Source organism: Ceratotherium simum, chromosome 13 (assembly GCF_057802395.1).
Source record: "Ceratotherium simum simum isolate JZ-2026a chromosome 13, ASM5780239v1, whole genome shotgun sequence".
NCBI lineage: Eukaryota > Metazoa > Chordata > Mammalia > Perissodactyla > Rhinocerotidae > Ceratotherium > Ceratotherium simum.
In genome coordinates, this window is record NC_141912.1 from 24,197,415 (window position 1) to 24,219,738 (window position 22,324).

Genomic DNA, 22,324 nt, shown 5'->3' on the forward strand with positions numbered 1-22,324 from the left:
ATGAACAAATTTTATTCATCAAAAGATATCCTTGAAAGAGTAAAAGGACAAGTCTCAGAGTAGGAGAAGATGCCTGCAACACATAAATGGACAAAGAGCTTGTGCCCAGAATTAAAAAGAGAAAAACAACTATTTTAAACTAGTGAAAAACCAAAAACAACCTGTTATGGACTGAATTGTGTTCTTCCCCAAATTCGTGTGTTGGAGCCCTAACCCCTAATGTGACTGTATTTGGAGATGGGCCCTTTAGGGAGGTAATTAAGGTTAAATGAGGTCATAAGGGTGGGCCCCTAATCTGATAGGGCTGGTGTCCTTATAAGAAGTGGAAGATACACCAGATCCCTGCCACTCTGTCTCCCCACATGCACAAAGAAGAGGCTACATGAAGACGCAATGAGAAGGTGGCCATCGGCAAGCCAAGAAGAGCACTCTCACCAGAAACCAAATCTGTCAGCACTCTGATTTGGGACTTCTAGCCTCTGGACCTGTGAAAAAATAAATTTCTGTTGTTTAGGCCACAGAAGCTGTTATGGCAGCTCAAACAGTTTAAAACACAACGCAACAGAAAAATGGGCAAGAGATGCAAAACAAACCACAATGAGATACCACTGCACACCTGCCACTACAATTAAAAAAGACTAACAATTTCAATTAAAAAAAAAAAAACAATTGGGAAGGATGTGGAACAACAGAAATTCTCATCTGAATTTTACTCAATATTAGGTTTGTGAGGTTCATCCAACTCTGTTTATTACTATGGTCTTAATTTTCATTCATTTTTCATTCCATTGCATGTAAGTTGGTACAACCACTTTCAAAAAGAGTTTAGGGGCCAGCCTCATTGCCTAGTGATTAAGTTCAGGACATTGCACTTCGGCGGCCCAGGTTTGGTTCCCGGGCGTGGACTCACACCACTCGGCAGCTGCCATGCTGTGGCAGCAACCAACATACAAAATAGAGGAAGATTGGCACAGATGTTAGCTCAGGGAAAATCTTCCTCAAGCAAAAAGAGGAAGACTGGCAACAGATGTAAGCGCAGGCCAAATCTTCTTTAGCAAAAAAAAAAAAAAAAAAAAGAGTTTAGCATTTGACCCAGTGATTCCACTCCTAGGTATACAAACAACAGGTATGTGTCCACCTCTGTACCTAAACACATACACAGGTATGTTCATGGCATTGATTGTAATCGCTGAAAAAGAGAAACAACTCAAATGTCCATGAACAGTGAAATAGATACCTAATTTATGGTGTATTCATAAAAAGGAATATTACACAATAGAAATTAATGAATCACAGTTATACACAGAAACACAGATGAATCTGTCAAACCTGATGTTTTGAGTGAAAAATACCAGGCACAAAAGACTACACATTGTTTGATTTCCATTTTATATAAGATTCCAAACCAGGCAAACTAGATTATAGTGTTCGAAATCAGGATAGTGGTTACATTTAGGGAAGATGGAGGAGTTTCTGATTGGAAGCACGTGTGAGGAGACTCTGGCTGATGTTCTATTTTTTGACTTGTGTGATGGTTACAATGGTGTTCACGTTTTGATCATTCATTGAACTTTACATTTGTGTTTTGTTATGATTTTTTCTTTATATATTTCCCAATTTAAAAAAAAAAGTTTAAAATATGTTGGAATCTTCTACTAAGGAAAATGTTTTCAATGAGAAGGGTTTTAAGCATCCAGAATAAGTTGTAAAATCTCCAATTGGCCTTATAGGTAGGTTTATGGGTTGCTTAACTGCTACTCACTTTTTTTTTTCATTTATCAATATTGAAATAGTGAATATGTATTTACTGCACAACCAAAGATCATACAGCATAATAACAGCTTTATAAATAAAGGATAAAATCAACCCACCAGGTTTTTTGGGAGTTGCTACTGTCATTGACCTAATCCTATTTCCAATGGTACCTTTTCTCCCCATTGTGGGCCATATGAAAGTGCACATTTATGGGTCACTTCCCACATACCTCTGGTTCTTGTTTTAAAGAAGCAGAACACCACTGGGTAGAAAGGGACAGAGTCTAGAGTTGCACACTTGGACCTTGCACACTTGGACCTTGCACTCTCTCTGAAGAGTCAACAAATAAGCAAATACTCCTTTAAAAAACACGGAAACATACAGAAGTGTGGCAGAGAATGGCTGTTTATCAAACCTGTTTCAACTTCTTCTTACGCACCTGAATGAGAGTATTTTACCAGCCTCCTTATCTACTTCCTTTGTAGTTAGGAGTCCCCATGTGGAAAGGGAGGCACCGTGCCCCTCCATCAAGTTTGGAGGAGGGTGTGATAAATTAATTCAAAGAGATCACCCATTGATTCTTAGATCATAAAACTTTTTCCAGTTTCCTTCCCACTGGTTTGCATTGACTGTGGCTCAGCATAGATTCGAGGTAAAAGCATACTGCTTTTAAGATATTATTGGCCTTTAACAGCTGATAGGAGATGCTGTGGGGTGGAGTTCAGAGAGCAGGACAGTCTCTACAGAATTTTCCCTGAAAAAAACAAAAACTAAATGATTTCCAAGGCTTCTATAGCTCTAAGCATTCCACAATTCTTTGAAAAGCTGGAATTGCCCTATGATTGCCCTAAAATTGAAAAATAAGAACAGGAAGGGTGGATGATCTTTATCATATTTTACAAAGTCATCAATCCTCAATTAAAACAATGTGGTACTAGTGCTTGAATAGACAGAACGACTTGAATAGAAAGACTGATACAGGAAAGTCCAGAAATAGACAATATAGGAATTTTGTACATATACAATAAAGACAGCATTTCTAATCATTGGAAGTAAAGATGGACTTTTTTTTTTTTTTGATGAGGAAGATGGGCCCTGAGCTAACACCTTTTACCAATCTTCTTCTTTTTAGCTTGAGGTAGATTGGCCCTGAGCTAACATCTGTGCCCATCTTCCTCTATTTTGTATGTGGGTCACCACCTCAGCATGGCTGACGAGTGGTGTAGGTGCCAACCGGGAACCCAGGCTGCCAAAGCGGAGCACGCGGAACTCAACCACTACGCCAGCGGCCGGCCCCTGGATTATACCGTTTTAAGGAGGCCCCACTGATTTTCAATCCTGGCAGTTATATAATCTCCTGCGGTTTTTCTCTGCCCCTCCCTCTTTTCTTTCCCTTCCAAAAGCCCCACTGGCAGGAACAATTAGACCAATTAGTAAAGACGAGAATCTAGACTTTTGGTGGTGAGCACGCTGTAGTATATAGAGATGTTGAATTAGAATGTTCTACACCTGAAACCTACATACTGTTATAAACCAATGTTACCTGAAAGAAAAAGGAACAGTTTCTGTGTCACTACTGTTACCTGCTTGTCTCAGAAAGATCTCTGAGATCTTGATTTCAAGTCTCTACACTTTCATATAAATGTTAGATCTGATATAATTCTGTGGTCAGAACAGCTATTAAAACAATAGACTCTTGGAATTGTGAAAAACTACAGTGAGGGGGCCAGTCCAGTGGCGCAAGCGGTTAAGTGCGCATGCTCCGCTGCAGCGGCCCAGGGTTTGCTGGTTCGGATCTGGGGCGCGCACCCACGCGCTGCTTGGCAAGCCATGCTGTGGCAGCATCCCATATAAAGTGGAGGAAGATGGCCACGGGTGTTATCTCAGGGCCAGTCTTCCTCAGCAAAAAAAGAGGAAGATTGGCTGATGTTAACACAGGGCTGCTCTTCCTCACACACACACAAAAAACCACAGTGAGCATCTTGACCACTGGTTTTCAGACTTCTTTGACTGTGACCTCAATAAGAAACACATTCTTCATGACCCAGAACATGCATACATGTGCCCAACAACATGTGTGCCTAAAACCTAAATTCCAGGAAGCCATATTTACTTTTATAATGTGTCACACTTTAATATGTTCTATTCTACTCTATTGCTAACAGGCCATGAAAAACACTGCTCTAATCCAACCCCTTTACTTTTAAATAGGCAAATGGAAGCACAAAGAGGTAGAATAATTATTCAGATTTATCTATGATACATGGTCAGGGCCAGGCCTCCTCTGCCTTTGATGTTGGATGCCTCAGGACTCAGTCCTTTCCCCTTTCTTTATACTCTTCTCTACCTCACTCACCCCCTTGGTGACCTCGCCCAGTCTCATGGCTTTAAATGACATCCATATACCAGTGACTTCCAAATTTACAGCTCTACCTCAATGCAACTTCATCCTCCCCAAAACTACTCTTGTGAAAGCTACCAGTGATCTTCATACTGTGAAACCAGGGGACTATTTTCAGGCTTCTACTCACTTCAGTCTATCAGCAGCATTTGAACCCAGTTGATTACTCCCTCATCCATTTGGTAATCTCATAGACTCTGCAAAACTTCACAACAGAATTTCTGAGTCACCTTCCCCCAAATCCACCACAACACGCCTACTTCTCTCTTATAAATGACCATCTTAGAAAAACACATCTCATTCTTCTAGTTCATTCTTTCAGCCACATTGAGTTTGAGGGCTTAATGTCTAAAAAGCACTGAACAAATTAAAACAGAAAAACCATACGATCATATTAATACATGAAGAAAATCTAGCAGCCATTCAAAATTTTTTTAAAAAAGTGAAATAGGAATTGAGGGTAACCATTTAAATATAATGAAGACACCAAAAATTACTAACAAATATTACCCTAAAGAACAAACACTTTGATACCATGTTCATTAAAACCAAGAACTAAAAAAGGGATGCCTGCTAAAATTATCATTCAACTGTACTTTGGAAATTCTTGGCAAATGCAGTATGAAAAGAAAATGAAATGATTGGTATTCACATTGAAGAAAACAAAATTATTTTGCTGATGACTAGGAAAAACTCAAGGGGCTCTAGGTTTTTAAGAGTAAAGAAAGGAAAGTAGAATTACAGAAATTGGCAAATTTACTGGATGTAATACATCATTACATTTCTTCCTTCCTCGCAGTAAGAACTAAAAAAAGGAAATGAGAAGAGCATTCCTTGGGCCAGCCCCATGGCTTAGTGGTTAAGTGCGCGTGCTCCGCTACTAGCGGCCCAGTTTCGGATCCCGGGCACACACGACGCACTGCTTCTCCGGCCATGCTGAGGCCGCATCCCACATACAGCAACTAGAAGGATGTGCAGCTATGACATACAACTATGTACTGGGGCTTTGGGGGGGGAAAAATTTTAAATAAAAAAACAAAGAGAGAAGAGCATTCCATTCACAATAGAAACAAGCATAGAAATCGATTAGGAATAGAATTAAGAAAGGTACATGACTTATATGGAGAGATCAATGGAAAAGAAGAAGAATACAGAAATAGATCCCATTAATAAGAATTTAATAAATAAAGGTGATATATTAGTTCAGTGGGAGAAAGGGGTGGATTATTTAATAAATGAGGCTAGAACAACTGGCCATCCATCTGAGGAGAATTAAACTCAGATTCTATCTTTAACTAGAATAAAATAAATTCTAGATGGATTAGAGACCAAAAATTTTTTTAAGGAGCAAAATTTTTTAGAAGAAAATGTAGAAGGCTGAATGAATAATGGAGGGGTGGGGCTCAGTTTTTTAACCACGAGTGGAAATCTAGAAGCTATAAAGAAAAGATACATTTGTGATTAAAATAGTTAACATCAAAATTGTATATATATCTAATAAATTTTATATAATATATAAATGGAAAATACACGATAAACAAAGAAACTATGGAAAAAAATGCCAAAATTAGAAAACTATATGCAACACAGGTGATAAGTATAACTTTCATTTCTCTATTATATAAAAAACACAATTGGACAAGAAAAAAATAAATTGCCCAATGAATAAATGAGCAAAGAGATATAAGTGGGGTTTCTCTGAAGAGCATATGCGAATAACCAATAACCTAAAGAAAGGATGCACGAGTGGCCATGGTAATGCAAATCAAAGTGACAATGTGAAATAATTTTACACGCTTTAGATTGGCAGAAATTCATGAGACCACAACTTGATGGTTGGAATGGAGGAGGGGGAGCTATTTTCAGGATATGTCAGCACCAGCTGAAATTTAAAATACACTCTAATCAGCAATTTCAGTGTTGGAATTCTATTGTTTATTGCACCATGGTCAGCAGTGGTAAATGGAAACAACGTCAATGCTTATCAATAGGAAATCTATGAATAAACTATGCTACTCCACATGAAGGACATTAAAAAAAAGATTTGATTTGAAAGGATTTTCGAGAGGTTTTGTTAAAAGAGAAAAGGAAGATGCAGGGAAGTGTATATATTATCACCATTTTGTAAATAATAACAACCCTAACCGAAAAATAAAATAATCAGGAATGTGTATGGATAGGTGTACGTAAAAGATTGAATTCAAAGGAAAACATGAATAGCTACATACCAGTTTGAGGGAGGGGGAGCAGGGATGTGAAGAGCCTATATGGCGGGTCTTAACGGATGGAGAGAGCCGAGCAAAACAATGGAAAAAAAAAGTACCATTAAAAAAATAGAATAGTGATTGAAGAATTTGTATGCTCATATGTAAAAATAAAGTTTTACAACTAATTGAGCTGCATTAAGTAAAAGTGAGTAAAGCTGGCTCGTCATATACTGTTTTTTTTCTCGGATACAAAAAAGATGTTATTAAAATCTGAAACCTCGGATTAAAACTTCAAAAGCTTAAGAGGGCAATTCTGCAACAGTGTCCCCAAGTACTTAACGTGGTGTAGCGCCACTAGGATCCAAAACCCTGCACACGATGAAATACGATCTAGTTAGGTACAGAGTGGGATTTTCAAATATTATCCAATCAGGGCAGTTCTGTTTCTATACACAGAGAAACCGGGTAAAAGCTTTCGGGCTTTAGCTCTAAAATTCCATTGTCCTGACTTTGGCCGGAAACTAGAGGACAGCCCGAAAATCGACCCAGGGTAAGGCGCCAAGCAAGCAAGGACGACCTGCACCGTCAGGGCTTGGCCATGAGGGCGCCGAAGGAGGCATGCGAAGCCTACCTGGTGGGGCTCTCGAGGATACCAATGTAGACGAGTGAGACACCGGCATTCCCAAGGACAGCTCGCCCGCCACGTTTGCAGAGGGCGTGGTTAAGCCATAGGTTTCGCCAATTACCCCAAAAGCATTTCTCAGGGCCATCTAATTTAGGAAAAGGCCGTTTTAGCAATATTGCCGCCTGAGAACGCAGTGTCCCCTGCACGGATGAGACCACCAAGTAAATCTTGAGTATACAAATGAGCACGTGGTACATGCCCCTAGCCTGGGACAGGACTTGAATCACGGCTAAAGGTAGTTGCCATTGATGGTTGATTAGTTTGGGGTGTGGGACCTCAGGGTAGGCTCAACGAGTTCCCCAGCTATTAAGTACACGCGGAGTTGTAGACTTCTCGCAAGACAGAGGACTAGAGAAGTGGCTCCCATACTTGGCTGCATTTGAAGCCACCTGGGATTTCTAAGGAAGCTTTATCTAGTAGGCAGAAATTAACTTGGAACCCCAGTGAGAATTTATGTAAACCTCAAACTAGACTCTGATATGGAGCCAAGACTAGTTTAGAAAGCACTCTGCATTTGCATGAGATCGAGTTTCATCTATACTGAACCAGACCTGTGTACTCAAGCTCTTCTTTTGAAATACGTTGGTGGCTCTTAAAAGAGCCGTTGGGTTATTAGAATGAGCTTCCAACTGCAACTTTTACTTTTTCTTGGGCGCTGCCTTCTTGGGCTTGGCAGCCGTCTTTGAACTGGTCCCCTTTGCCTTGGTCGCTTTGGATTTCACAGCCTTTGCTTTGGCAGGGCTCTTAACTACTTTCTTAGCTCTCACGACCTTGGGCTTTTTGGGACTCTTCGAGGGCTTCTTCGGCACTGCAGGCTTCTTGGCCTTTTTCGCAGTCTTGACACCTTTCTTAACAGCAGGCCCTGTGGCCTTCCTGGGCTTCTTAGAAGCACTCATTACCTTAGTTTTCGCTGCCACCTTTGTGGTGCTGGGCTTAGCTTCTCCAGAGGCCCCTCTCTTGTTGAGCTTGAAAGAGCCCGAGGCGCCAGTGCCTTTCGTCTGCACCAGAGTACCCTTGCTCACCAGGCTTTTGAGGCCCAGCTTGATGCGGCTGTTGTTCTTTTCCACATCGTAACCAGCAGCTGCCAGCGACTTCTTAAGCGCGGCTAGGGACACACCATTGCGCTCCTTAGAGGAGGAGACGATCTGCACAATCAGCTCTGACACAGAAGGGCCTGCAGGCTTTTTCTTGGCAGCAGCTGCAGCCTTCACAGGCTTCTTCACTTTCTTGCCAGCTGCAGGCTTCTCAGGGGGAGCAGCAGCAGCTGGAACCGGCGGCGCGGCCTCAGACATGACGACAGCGGAAAAACACCGAATAAACCACTAGAACCTGACAAGGCAGAAAGACGCCTGAGGCCCCGGCGCGAGCGTATTTATAGGGCGGGGCCGTGCTGTGATTGGTGCGCGCTGGCGCCCGCCCCTGGCACCCTAGCGCCCCCTGTGCCGCTGCCCTCCTCGCCCTGTGTCGGAAGGGAACCGCGGGCGGCTGGGGCCTATTGTCCCGCTCTCCTGCAGCGCGCGCTAAGGCCTCCAGACAGCAACCCCACGCGCTTCATGAAGACGGAAATAACTGTAGGAAAGGGTCGGGCTCTGCCGTCCATTAACACCAGAGGGTGCTGCTTCTCTTTAAAGTTCTTTTTTTTCTTTTTCAGGGTTTGGGGTGGTGGTAAAGAGCTGTTTGTAAGTGAGGCAATCATGTAAGAATCCAAGGAGTTTCACCTGAAACTTCACCTAGAGGAAGTATTGTCAGGGACATTCGTTTCTAATTTGCAATAAACATAACATTGTGTCTTGAATGGTTGGGGCAGGAGAGAGGAAAGCAAGGGGGTGTAGGCCTCGCCTGCGGGTTTAGGACAGTTCTCATAAATGCCATTGCCTTTCCTGCCTTTCGCTGAAGAGCGATATATCTGGTGAAGACATTTTGGTCAAAGGAGAATTGTAGAAAACAGCGGAACTCGTTAACACCGCTATTAACACTGAAGCTGCACATGTGGAAAACAATATGCAAACAATTTCTATAATTGCAACTTATTTCTAGACCAATGCACTTCATGAATCTTCGCTATCTTTTCATCCTTACAACATACCCCAAACAGGCGCTACCGTTTATAACTCGTGTTTCCTGTCAGCATATTGTATTCAACAAAGATTTATATAGTTTAAAATCTGGCAAACGACAGGCACTAAATAAGCGCTGGGTGGAGTAAACGGTTTCTTGATAGGCATTGTGCCAGGGGGTTTAGGTTGCCTTTGTATGAAAGCGGGAGGGCACAGCCCCGGGGGAACATTTTAGAACAATCTTCCTTTGTTTGTGGCTGTAAAGAGCACTTAACAGCGTCAACGATGCGAAAACGATTTCACATTGGGAACCAGACTAACTGAGAGAATACAATGCCCCTCTCACAACCCTATGCTGGGTAACCAACATTCCCTCTCACAACTCTGCTCTGGGCAATCGCCTAGCGGCTGGGAGAAGGCGGCAGTGACGTCTCATTCCCGCGCGCGCCACTGCGGTTTTCAAACAAGTCCGCACCTGGCCTAAACAACCCGAGCTTCCCAGGTTTCCCTCAAACAACGTAAGAGCTTGTTACCAGCTTGCGGCCAATAATGTAATGGTCCCAGACGCACATTCGTCCATTTTCTCTACCACCCTTTCCTACTTCCCATTTTTTTGCGTCTATGTTTTCAAAAGGCATCATGGAATTTTTGAGAATTTGGAAGAGAACAATTGGAACTATGCCTCTTAGGTTGAAGAACAGTAACACAAATAAACAATTTTCCTCCAAGGCCAGAATGTTTCGTAAATGAACATTTTTAAAAAAACTTTCTTAAGAGTAATAAAGGAGGTTTCTAATCAAACGCAGCTTTTAAAACTGAAATGCTGGATTCAGGAGTCTCTCGTTGAAATAATGGTTTTTGCCTTCTATGTGTCTGTTGGCTTAAAATGGAAACTTTCTATGCAAATGAAGGATGCTAGATCGGCTTTCTTAGTGGCTACTCAGTTAATAGACCCAACCAATCAAAAGGTAGAATCTGGTCTACCTCATCTTATTATAAAAGGATCACATTCGGTGTTTTCAAGCTTGAAATTTTTAAAAGAGCTATAAAATCAGCTTTTGGCAATGATAACTTGTCCTTATTGCCAGTTGGAATCCAGTTATTGGGCGGAGTCCATCGCCTGCTCCGCAAGAGCAACTGCTGGGAACCATTGGGGCTGGCGCGCTTTGTGTACCCAGCGGCGGTGCTGGAGAACTTGACAGTCACCTCCATTTTGCAGCTGGCAGGATGGACTCCAGGCATTACAAAACAGAAGTTTCAGAAAGCTTCAAGTGTAGAAGTCAGAGCATGAACACTTAACAAAAAGATGCCTGATAGGAAATATTTGTGCAGACGCTAGTGTGATTTTACTATGCTTGAAAGTATGTTATGTCTTGTAGGTTGCAAAGAAATTTATCAATTTAAGCATTACAAACGGATCTCGTTTTTGGAAAAGGTTTCGGAAATTTGTAACCCGATATCGGATTATCGATCGGGGAGGGCAAAGAGTACATCATTAGGGGCAATATTCCTTTAATTTTTTCCTCCCAAGAACTAAAGAAATATACAGAATCGGAGAACTACAGTATCAATGAAGTCAATGTCTTTAGTTTTATGAAAAAGTAATGCTCAAAGCATTGCATTCAGATTATGAAAATCAGATGTGGAAGAAGGGAACATAAATTTGAAGAATTGAAGATGGAACCTAGTGACCAATGAAACTGCACAGTTGTTGGAAGTTTTAAAGATAAGCCAATCAGAGCCTGGAACATATTTAAATATTTTTCTCATCCAATCACTACACCGTATGCACTATAAATACTAGCAATGCTTGTGAGTGACATATTTGTGTGGCTGTTCGCTGTGTTTTTATAGCTACTGCTAGGTATGGCTCGAACTAAACAAACTGCTCGTAAGTCCACTGGAGGGAAGGCGCCGCGCAAGCAACTGGCTACTAAGGCAGCTCGGAAGAGCGCGCCCGCCACCGGCGGCGTAAAGAAGCCCCACCGCTACCGGCCTGGCACGGTGGCGCTGCGCGAGATCCGCCGCTACCAAAAATCTACAGAGCTACTTATCCGTAAACTGCCCTTCCAGCGCCTGGTGCGCGAGATCGCGCAGGACTTTAAGACCGACCTGCGCTTCCAGAGCTCGGCCGTGATGGCGCTGCAGGAGGCGTGCGAGGCCTACCTGGTGGGGCTCTTCGAGGACACCAACCTTTGCGCCATCCACGCCAAGCGCGTCACCATCATGCCCAAAGACATCCAGCTCGCTCGCCGCATCCGTGGAGAGCGGGCGTAATTAGTTACACTACTGGTTTTTTTTGCCAACTTAATTCCAACCAAAGGCTCTTTTCAGAGCCACCCACGTTCTCAAGTAAAGTGGCTGTAAAAAATTACTAGTTACCAACTCGTCGTTTAATATAACTAGCCATATCCCTGAAAATGAAAGGGGATAATGAAAGGATATGCATCGACAACACTGCCGCGTTATGGGTGCTTACTTTTTTCTAATCACTGCATATGCGAACTGACCCTTTATAAATGTTAAGTAGTACTGCTTACGTCGTAATAAAGAGCCAGTTAGTTTTCAGAAAGATGCGAAAGAATTGGCATTTGAAGAGCATTAAATATGGCGTCTTGAGCATCAGTTGTAAAGCAGACGAACAGTAATAGTATAAACGGCCTTTTAATAAAACGATTAGATATGGACAAGTCAAATGTCTTAAAAACCTAGTTTGTCATTAACCATAGACTACTCATCTTACATTTCTTTTTTTGATCTTGCTAATTTTAAGATTGCCGAAATTAATTATTGTGAAATGATCTTTTTAAGTATTTCTTCTCTCCTATTTAGAATATTTTTGGAATCACAACGAATTTACTTTAAGCCTAGTTCCTCGAAGCAGTTAAAACAATGTAGCCTAGTGAAGGAAGCAAAGACCAATGGTCAAACTGGGCTCTGTTCCTCCCCCTGCGAGTTTCCGGGGATTGGAGGAGGGATTAAAGGCGGGGACTGTTGTCGTCACATTTCCCGCCTGCGCGCTTTCAATTCTCTATAACTGCTAGGGGCGGGGGAAGTGGTTATATAAGGATCGGCTCTCTGCTTCTTTGTTACTTGCTGTTGGTTCGCTTCTGGGAGGACAATGTCTGGACGCGGCAAAGGCGGGAAGGGTCTGGGTAAGGGAGGCGCCAAGCGCCACCGCAAAGTTCTGCGGGACAACATCCAGGGCATCACCAAGCCCGCCATCCGGCGGCTGGCCCGGCGCGGCGGCGTCAAGCGCATCTCTGGCCTCATCTATGAGGAGACCCGTGGTGTACTCAAGGTCTTCCTGGAGAACGTGATCCGGGACGCCGTCACCTACACCGAGCACGCCAAGCGCAAGACGGTCACCGCCATGGACGTCGTCTACGCGCTCAAGCGTCAGGGACGCACTCTCTATGGCTTCGGCGGCTAAACTTTACGACTTTGCTACCAGGACTTTGCATTACTCAACCAAAGGCCCTTTTCAGGGCCACCCATCTACTCAAAAAGGAGCTGTCTCAGTCGATAGCCACAGCGCTTGAGTCTGCTAGTTCAATGCTGTAGTTTTGAGAGACCCGTGAATTGCACGATCGCAGGAATTGAAAGCAAAATTTACTACCATATTTGCATATACCCGTAACTGCCTCAGGTCGACAATGTATTTTCCCCACTTTTGCCTCTAGTAACTGGATACGGGTAGGCAAGCAATGATATTACAACTCTTCAAAGACAAGTGGAAAAGAAGCAAGTACGGTAAGGAACTTGCCTGGGCTTCCAGGAACAAAGAGGAACACTGCCCAATCAGCAAGCCCCATCCGTCGCTATCAACCAATCAGAACTGATGATCTCATGTGGTTCCCCGCAGCGAGCCAGAATGGGGGATGGGAGAGCGGGCGAGAAACGCCAAAGCACTGGTTTAGGGAATTTTTAAAATTTGTCTTTTTATAGATTATGAAACAGAGACATCTAAATGTCCCTCGATCATGTCCTGAGAACAGTACTAAAATTGTCGTCCCTAATAGATTTGTCTCGATTGAAAAAGCAATCTGAAATGGTGGGCAGAGGAGGAAACCGGATTCAGAGTGCGGGAAAACCCAGGGCCCTGGATTTAGGGGAAATTAAAAGCGGGTTTATGGAGAGAACGCGCCTCTCAGTGTCAACACAGCCCTCAGCAGTTAGCCATACTTTTTTTTTCCTTCCTTCACAGAGGCATGGAAATTAGGGTGATGGAAATGTCCTAAATCAGATTGTAGTGATGGTTGTACAACTAAGGAAATGTACTAAAAATCATTGCATAGTACAAAGTGGGTGAATTTTATGGTATGTAAACTATATCTCAATAAAGCTGTTTTATATATATATATACATATGAGGCAGGGTGGCAGGAGATGAGGTTGGTAGGGTAGGCACTGTTGGTCTGTGAAAGGCCTCTCCTGCTAAACGTGGAAGTATGGGCCTGATCTAGTCAGTCCTAGCCACAGAAGGTTTTAAGCAAGGGTGTTCCCCGTCCAATTATGTGTTCCAGGAGCATATCAGACTTTAGAACTCAGCTGGAGAGGGGACGTGAAGTCACTTGAAGTTGGCTGATAGAGAAACATCTTATTCCCATCTAAAGAGATATTCACAAATGCCTCTGTCCTTAGGTTTTTTTTGGTATTGTGTTTTAGAGGGCTGTTAGCTTCAGCCAGTGTCTCTCCTAGCTTTTTAGGTCCCATTTTCCACCTGATAACTGTCCTCTAAGATTTCTTGGGGAATGATAAAAGTACCTAGCCCGGTTTAATTTACAGAGGAGAATTCAGAGCTGCATCCTGGATGGCCAGAGGAGCAAAAATGGGCCTGGTTGGGAGAGTGGTCATCTTGTGTCCTCCATAGCTGGTGTTCCTTCAACAGATATTTATTAACCTCAGGTAATGTGTCAGATACTGTTGTAGGCATTGGGGTACACCAGTGAGCAAATCAGACACAGTACCCTATCCTCAACCCAGAATATATGTAGAGAGGTGTGTGATACTGATTCCCTATATGGGAGGGGAGGTGTGGTTGCTATAACAATAGAAACACTAGCTTCTGTTATGGTCAGCCAGCCTGGCTTCTTTAGATCATAGCCTTGAGATAGTATCATGCACATTTAGTCATACCCACCACCACTCTGGGTGAAAACCTCTGAGCCTGCCTCAGTCCTAACACTCATGAAGTCCTTGCTCAGAACCAAAATAATGCTGCCTGATTTGCCACTTCTGCATCATTCTTCAGATCTAGAGAAAAACTGCCATGCTCATAGATTCAGGCAGCGGCAAGTCAAGGAATTGAAGATGGGCAATCAATGATGGCAGCACTCTGGTGAGCCTGGGGGTTAGGGAGGGCCTGGGGACTTGTGTAGAAAATTCATTCAGGCATTCTTTCAACTGATGGGGTTCAGGACATGCTACCCCCTAATATGGCACCTTGGCATGTTAAATATCTTAAGCTCAAGGAGTTTGAGAAAATGGCAGAAGCATGAAAGTCATTCTGACCTCCCCTCACTTCCCTCTTCTCTGAAAGCAGGACATAAATCTCCCAAGTGAAAGGTATCCTCTCTGTACCAGACAGGGGGGGACATCCTTATCATCAGAGTGTGAACAAACTTTGTTACTTCTTCGCTGTTTTACTACGCCTAGCCCACACCCCATTGTCTTGTCAATTCATCACAAATTTATTGTTTCTTTGTGTAAAAGAGATAAAAGCCTCCTGCTCTGGTCACTTCCTTGAATTTGATATCTTTGTGGGGCTCCTGTACATAAGTATGTAATTAAATTTGTTTTTCTCCTTTTACTCTTTTTTTTTTTTTTTTCCATTACAAGGAGGCCTCAGTCAAGAACCTAGAAGGGTAGAAGGAAAATTATTTTTCCTCCTCAACACAATAAACCTTCGTAGATTACCTATTAGATGTCATCCCCATTCTAGGTTCCAGGGATACTTCAGGAACAGAACAAAGTCCCCACTTTCAATCCTTTCAAGGAATTATATTCTAGTTGGGGGAGACAGAACAACAAACAAAAAATAAATATATATTGTTACAGGTGGGGATACATATGCTATTTTAGTAAATGAGCAGAAAGGGGTATTATTTTACAAGGAGTGCTCAGGGAAGGTCTCTTTCATAAGGGGATGTTTGAGCAGAGGCCTGAATGAAATGAGTTCTGAAGCTATGCAGATATACAGTGAAAGGTAGCAGAATACGGCACCCCAAAATATGCCTCTTCGACATAAATATTATTTTGAACTAAAGGCACTTGAAAAACAGCAGGTGCAAGAAGGGTGCTCTGACCTCTCCTTTTTCTTCTTGAAAGCAAGAGATAAAGTCCCCATAGGGAAAGTGTCCTTCACATACCAGGAGGAAAGTAACATTCTTATCACCAGGGATGGGGAGTCAAGGCCAAGATAAATCTATACAAAACTTGTAAACTAACCCTTATGTTCCTAATCACTTCTCTACAGTTAAGTCCCTAGCCCAAGCCCCCTTGCCTTGTCACGTTTTCACAATTGACTACTCTTTGTCCAACTCAGTATATAAGTGTTCAATTCTAATTCCTTCTTTGGGTCTTCATTTATTTGTGAGAGTGCCTGTGTCACGTAAAATACGTTGATGTACCCTACCCCAATGTCTAGATGTATAACTATATATGTATATTTATATTTATATAAATATAAATAAATTCTATGCTTTTCTCTTGTTAATCTGTTTTATGTCAATTTAATTTTTAGGCCCAGCAGAAAACCCTAAGAGGGTAGAGGTAAAATTTTGTCTCCCCTACACCAGGATAAGATACTTCTAGAAAGAAAGAAAAATAAGTACAAAGCCTCTGATACTGGCACATGCTTGGTCCATTCCAGAAAGAACAAAAAGTTCAGTGAAGACAAAGACATGTGATAGAGAATAAGGTTATAGGGTGCCAGGGGCCAGATCAGGTAAGCCCTTCTAGGTAGGGTGACCAACCCACCCTCTTTGCCTGGGACTTTCCAAGTTTTACCACTGAAAGTCCTACATTTCCAGAAACCCCTCAGACTCAGCCAAACTGGAATTTTTGTTCACCCTCCTTGGAGGATATGGTAAGGACACTGGCTTTTATTACGAAGAAAATGGAAATCCATTGGAATGTTTTGAGCAGATGGTGGACATGACACCTTTTAAAAGGATCACTCTTGCTGCTGGGTAGAGAAAACAGTAGCCATCAAGAGTGGAAGCAGAAAGACTAGTTAGGAGTCACTAGGGCCATAGGGACAAAAGGTGACTGTGGCTTGCCTTAGAGCAGCAGCAGAGTATGTAGTGAAAGGTGGCCTGATTGAATTTGAAGATGGAGCTGCCTAGAGTGGATGAAAGTTGTAAGAGAAAGAGGTCAAACAGGAATGTAAAGTTTCTGAACTGAGCCACTGGAAGAATGGAGTTACGTTTATTGAGGTGGAGAATATTGGAGGAAGGAAAGATTTATGTGTCAAGATATCTATCTATTTTGGGGCCGGCCCTGTGGCTTGGCGGTTAAGTGTGAGCGCTCCGCTACTGGTGGCCCCGGGTTTGGGTCCCAGGCACGCACCAATGCACGGCTTCTCCAGCCATGCTGAGGCCGCGTCCCACATACAGCAACTAGAAGGATGAGCAACTATGACATACAACTATCTACTGGGGCTTTGGGGAAAAAAAGGAGGAGGATTGGCAATAGAGTTTAGCTCAGAGCCGGTCTTCCTCAGCAAAAAAGAGGAGGATTAGCACAGATGTTAGCTCAGGGCTGATCTTCCTCACAAAAAAACAAACAAACAAAAAAAGATATCTATCTATTTTGGACAATTTTGAGATGCCCATTAGAAATTCAAGTAGGTATGTCAAATATGCAGTTGGATATGTGAGTCTAGAGATTAGGGGAGAGGTAAGGGAGATGATTTATATTGCAAACACTATTTTTCTAAGATGATATGTTTTATTACGTTTGAAGTGGGTAGAAGGAAACTGATAAAGTTGAGCGAGGTGATTAAGGCTACTCTCCAAAAACAACCATTGAGAATAAGAAACAGCTGGAAGCTGACACTATCATAAGCTTTAGTGTAACTACAAGCAGACCTGACAGCTAGGCCATGGTGTTCTTCTGTTGAACAAAAACTATTTTATATAACACAGAACATATAAGTGGTGAGACTAGGCAAGGTCACCAAAAACAGAGAAGGGACCCAAGAACTGAGCCAAAGGTACTCCAGAGAGTCTATACGAGAGTACAGTTTCCCTATTCTTTAGTAGGGCTGTGTAGTAGCCCATTTGTTATGGACTGTTTGTGTCTTCCCCAAACTCATATGTTGAAACCCTAACCCCCAATGTGATGGTATTAGGAGGTGAGGCCCTTGGGCAGTGATTAGGTCATGAGGATGTAGCACTCATGAATGAGATCAGTGCCCTTTATAAATAAAAGAGACCCCAGAAAGCTCTCTAGCCTATTCCCTCTGCCACGTGAGGACACATTGAGAAGACAGCAATCTATGAACCAGGAACTGGGTCCTCACCAGACACTAAATCTGTCCTGTCCGAATCTGCCTGAGCCTTGATCTTGGACTTCCAGCCTCCAGAACTGTGAGAAATAAGTGTTTGCTGTTTAAACCACACAGTCTATGGTATTTTTGTTATAGCAGCCTGAACTATGACACCATTTTATGGATGTAGATAATACGTTATCCAGTCCCTTCTAATGACAATTTACATTGTTTCCACTCATTTACTATTAGTGTGCTGCAATAAATTGTGTTCAAGTTCTTAGTGATCTCATCCAGTCTCACCATTTATATGCTGATGATTCCCAAATTTTTATCTCTAGTCCAGACCTCTCTCTTGAACTTGATGGTGCTCAGGGCAAGCTGCCCCAGGAAGCACCACTCTGGTATGCGGATTATTTTGAGCTGAAGACAATAAGGATATTTGACCTCCCCCACTAACTGCCTAGAGAATCTGGCATGGTGGCTCATTCCTGGAACAGATCTTCTATCATGATGGCTATAAAGATAATGTAAAATAGATGTTGCAATGCGAGGGGCACCAAGCCCCTTTTATCAAAAAACTCTATCTCTCCCTGACCAAATTATCAATAGATGACCCTGAAAAGAATTGTCCTTCTGCCCTCTGAAGTCCCAGGCCACTACCCACCCCCAACACGTTCCTTCGCCTTTAGCTGCAATACTTAAGCAAGCAGCTTAGACAGAGGGACGAGTTGCTCATTTCTGAGCTTCTCCCATGTATACATGTTATTAAACTTGGTATTATTTTCTCCTGCTAACCTGTCTTGTTGATTATTTGGCCAGCCATAAGAACCTTAAGGAAAAGGGCAGAGGGAGATTCTCCCTCTTCCCCCTACAAACTCAAGAATTTCACTTTGCCAACTGTCTATTCGGTATCTCCTCCAGAGTCAGGGAGAGACATCATAGCAGAGTAATCAGGCAGCAAAGTTGTTTTCTTAAGCAGCCATTGATACATTTCTCAAGCAAATCAAAAATGCAAGATCATTCACTTGGCTGATTTATCACTTTGAGGACATACTTTCAAACAACTTTTTATAACCATAACGTAGTGTTTGAAAGGTTCGTTAAAAAAAAAAAATCTTACAATTTACAGCAGGAAGAGGAAAGAAGAGATGAGCTGAGAGGAAGGAGGGAACTAGGGGGAAGGTGCAAGAGAGCCTGGAGATCCACTTTTACCACAAAGGAGGGAGATTCCTTACAACCTCAAAGTTAGGCCCTGCCAGAGGCCTGGGTGTTCAGAGGAAATTAGTCTTGAATTAGAACAGACACTCTTAGTCTAGTAAATGGGAATTTACAAACTGCTTAGCCAGAGGCTTAGGGAGGGGCCTCAGCATGAGAACACAAATCAGCAATGCCAAGGCACCTTTAAACCCAAGACGGCCGGCTTTAGGGGGGTGACGACACTCAGGATGATATCTGGCTCAAACTCTAGAGGTATGACAGTGAAGGCCTGGCGCGTGCGACCCAGTGGAGGAGGAGGGGGCGGGGGTCTGGGGGTGTGAGGCCAAAGTGCAGACCTCTCCTGATGTCACTCAGGGCCAGTTACTGGACACAAACACAGGTTCTTTACCCACCACAGCAGAGGGGCCAAATAAAAACAGGACCACCAGGCTTATGGCAAGGAAAGAGTTTTTACTTTGGGTGATGTCAGCCGGGAGAGGAGAGCTCTCAAATTTGTCCTGTCTCCCGGAAAGATGGGAGGCCAGGGGTTTTAAAGGTTGCGAGGGAGAGCATGTGCTGAGGTTTTAGGTAGGGGAGGGGGAGCATGTGCTGGGGTTTTAGGTAAGGGAGGGGGAGCATGTGGCCTTGCTGGTTGGCACCTTCCTGCTGTTACTCACCAACGTGGGGTCTTCACCACAAGACATGCCAATAGTCAAGAGGGAAGGTGGTAGGAGAAAAAGGACTTTATTATTACAGCTTGTAGCAAGAGGGAAGATGGCTGACTAATGTCTAAAAAAACCATCTTAAGGGGGCATGAAATCTTACAGCAGTTATATAGGCCATTGTGTTATTGGGGAGGGGGTTAGGAATGTTGACCTTCTGGTGTTACAGACTGGGTATGCCACACCAGATCTTTCAGTTTTCACTGATGATGGCTATCAGCATAGATTCTCTGTTCAGGGGTCATCACATTCCTAAGGAACTCAGAAAAGCAGTTATCATCTTATCGCAGCTGGGAGGTACATGCAGAAGCAGGGGTCTTAAAATCTACAGAGCAGTTAGATCTCCTGGAGGGGGCATATCCAGCTGGGTTGGTTTGTCAGAGGTCATTCAAAGTTACAATAGAGTTTTTCTTTTCTACAATATGGCTTCCCTTATGTCAAGCTTGTTTAGAGCCCCAATCACCACCATCCTGCGTTTGGCTTTGAAGTCTGAATTTCTTTCCCTTAACTGTCTGGACTTTTTTGGTTAGTTTTCATCTTCAGCCTGCATTTGGCCTTGTGAGTCTTTATCTTGGTGTCTGGACCTTGATTTTCTGGGAAAGACAGCTCACTCATATACTAAGGAGGGACAGAAAGGCCTGGTTAGTTTTAAACAAGTTGATTATACTGAATATGCACAGCTGCAGTAAGCAAAGCTTATCTCAAAGTTTTTGCTCTTTCTAGCCCAGGGAAGATTTTTTTAACCTTTTCATGCTGGGTTTCACAAATACAATAAGAATTAACTCAGGGGCCGTCCCGTGGCGCAAGCGTTAAGTGCGCGCGCTCCGCTGGGACGGCCTGGGGTTCGCCAGCTCGGGTCTGGGCGGGCACCAACGCACCGCTTGTCAAACCATGCTGCAGCGGCGTCCCATATAAAGTGGAGGAAGATGGGCACGGATGTTAGCCCAGGGCCGGTATTCCTGAGCAAAAAGAGGAGGATTGGCAGATGTTAGCTCAGGGCCGATGCTCCTCACACACACAAAAAAGAATTAACAGTCTTGCTGGCAATGTCCTCTTTTAATCTATCTGGCTTCCTGCGAGCGGCTGGCAGCACAGCACATTCGCAGGCTCTCGTAATTTGAACAAATATTTAACGCTGCTACGGCTAAAAACGAGCTCGCGGTACTTAAGGACTACTGCCACACGGGAGAGAAACTGCCTCCTCGCTAAACCACAGCCTAGTTGATACTCCTTGTACAAGGGACGTGGGATAGGCGGGATCCCTCTCACGTTAACGAGCTGGGGACTCCTGACCTTTCAGTCCTCCATTGGGGGTCCGGGGGCTTCCAGACATCTTTTCTTTCCAGTTCCATATTCCAGCCTCAGGCCCACGCAGTCTGCAGTCTCGATGCTCCTTCCTGATTGGCGGAAGGTAGGCGCTGCTTATTACACTGTCAACATACAGACGGAGGGACGCCTGTCCTTAAAGGAGCCAACCATCTTCTCTAGTTACTACCCAAGGTAAAACCACGTTAGCGTTTAAATCAAGATTTATAACTGTAGTACGACTACAATACAAAAGCCACGCACAGCCCTTTCTGAGAGCAAGTGGGCGGCCCTGAAAAGGGCCTTTAGAAAGAAAAGAAACGAGGCTTTAGCCGCCGAAGCCGTAGAGGGTGCGGCCCTGGCGCTTGAGCGCGTAGACCACGTCCATGGCGGTGACAGTCTTGCGCTTGGCGTGCTCGGTGTAGGTGACGGCGTCGCGGATCACATTCTCCAAAAACACCTTCAACACCCCACGGGTCTCCTCGTAGATGAGTCCAGAAATGCGCTTGACACCACCCCGTCGGGCCAGGCGCCGGATGGCGGGCTTTGTGATGCCCTGGATATTGTCGCGCAGCACTTTACGGTGCCGCTTAGCGCCTCCTTTACCTAGGCCCTTTCCACCCTTACCACGTCCAGACATGATTGTCTGAAGTGCCAGCCGGAGTAGTGAGACTGCTAATACGTCTGGAGTAATTATAAGCTGTAATCGGACCTAATTGAGAACTGAAAGCCCAGGCGGGAAACGAGGAACTGCTGACGCACCCACCAGCTCCGTCCCTCTCTGGGCGGTGATCCGGGGACTATGTGGGAAAGAACAGAGTAAATCGTTTCACTTATAATCTTTCGATGTTTTTGCTCTCGTTGCTATTTGAATCTGAAGCAATATCTTTGGCTGAAAATTTCAATAGGGCTTGTATTTTATGACAAAGTCCTGCTCTTTCTCCTTCAGAAGAGAGTGATTGTTAGCTGTGAACAGTAGCAGAATATGCCACCCCAAAGTATGTCTCTGGCAAAAGGACTATTTTGAACTGATTATTTTTAAGAAACATCCGACACAGGAGAATCTCTAAAAACAGTAAAATTTACTCTTTTGTCAGGGACACTTACATTTATAAAAGAAATCTCAATTTTTGTCTCCCTTCTGTACCGGGAAGAGAAGGATGACTAAATCACCAGAGAATCTTGTCGATGGAGAAGGCATGGACATAATTCTGCATCACAACTTTACTCTTGTTTGCTGTCCCTTTCCTTGTCGCCTCCCATAGCTGGCTCCCCGCTGTCCCCACGTCTTTTTTTCTTTAGCTGAAGATGATACTTAAGGTGGTGGCTTGGACCAATTTAGGAAGTTTTGTGCAGTTTTCCTGGGTCTCTTTCAGGTACACCTGAAGTATATATGCTATTAAATTCTGTTTGTTTTCCTTTTGTCAATCTGCTTTTTATACAGGGGGTCTCAGCCAAGAACCTAGAAAGGTAGAGGGAAAATTATTTTTCCTCCCCTT

At 43.5% G+C, this 22,324-nt stretch overlaps 4 protein-coding genes across 4 annotated transcripts; 2 read left to right on the forward strand and 2 right to left on the reverse strand.

Annotated features, from left to right (window-relative positions):
• Positions 1-7,440: 7,440 nt before the first annotated feature.
• H1-1 (H1.1 linker histone, cluster member) lies at positions 7,441-8,385 on the reverse strand. The gene has a single exon (XM_004432051.3). It carries the CDS (start codon positions 8,338-8,340, stop codon positions 7,687-7,689), a length of 654 nt encoding a protein of 217 aa, XP_004432108.1. The 5' UTR covers positions 8,341-8,385; the 3' UTR covers positions 7,441-7,686.
• Positions 8,386-10,922: 2,537 nt separating this feature from the next.
• H3C1 (H3 clustered histone 1) lies at positions 10,923-11,640 on the forward strand. The gene has a single exon (XM_004432050.2). The coding sequence runs from the start codon at positions 10,972-10,974 to the stop codon at positions 11,380-11,382; it is 411 nt and encodes a 136-aa protein (XP_004432107.1). The 5' UTR covers positions 10,923-10,971; the 3' UTR covers positions 11,383-11,640.
• Positions 11,641-12,185: 545 nt separating this feature from the next.
• On the forward strand, positions 12,186-12,617 carry H4C1 (H4 clustered histone 1). Its single transcript, XM_004432049.3, has one exon. It carries the CDS (start codon positions 12,227-12,229, stop codon positions 12,536-12,538), a length of 312 nt encoding a protein of 103 aa, XP_004432106.1. The 5' UTR covers positions 12,186-12,226; the 3' UTR covers positions 12,539-12,617.
• Positions 12,618-21,068: 8,451 nt separating this feature from the next.
• H4C2 (H4 clustered histone 2) lies at positions 21,069-21,523 on the reverse strand. Its single transcript, XM_014788699.2, has one exon. It carries the CDS (start codon positions 21,463-21,465, stop codon positions 21,154-21,156), a length of 312 nt encoding a protein of 103 aa, XP_014644185.1. The 5' UTR covers positions 21,466-21,523; the 3' UTR covers positions 21,069-21,153.
• Between the last annotated feature and the right edge of the window lie 801 nt (positions 21,524-22,324).

Coding starts and splice junctions, on each gene's coding strand:
- H1-1 (XM_004432051.3), bottom strand. CDS start 8,340: ATGTCTGAGGCCGCGCCGCCGGTTCCAGCTGCTGCTGCTCCCCCTGAG.
- H3C1 (XM_004432050.2), top strand. CDS start 10,972: ATGGCTCGAACTAAACAAACTGCTCGTAAGTCCACTGGAGGGAAGGCG.
- H4C1 (XM_004432049.3), top strand. CDS start 12,227: ATGTCTGGACGCGGCAAAGGCGGGAAGGGTCTGGGTAAGGGAGGCGCC.
- H4C2 (XM_014788699.2), bottom strand. CDS start 21,465: ATGTCTGGACGTGGTAAGGGTGGAAAGGGCCTAGGTAAAGGAGGCGCT.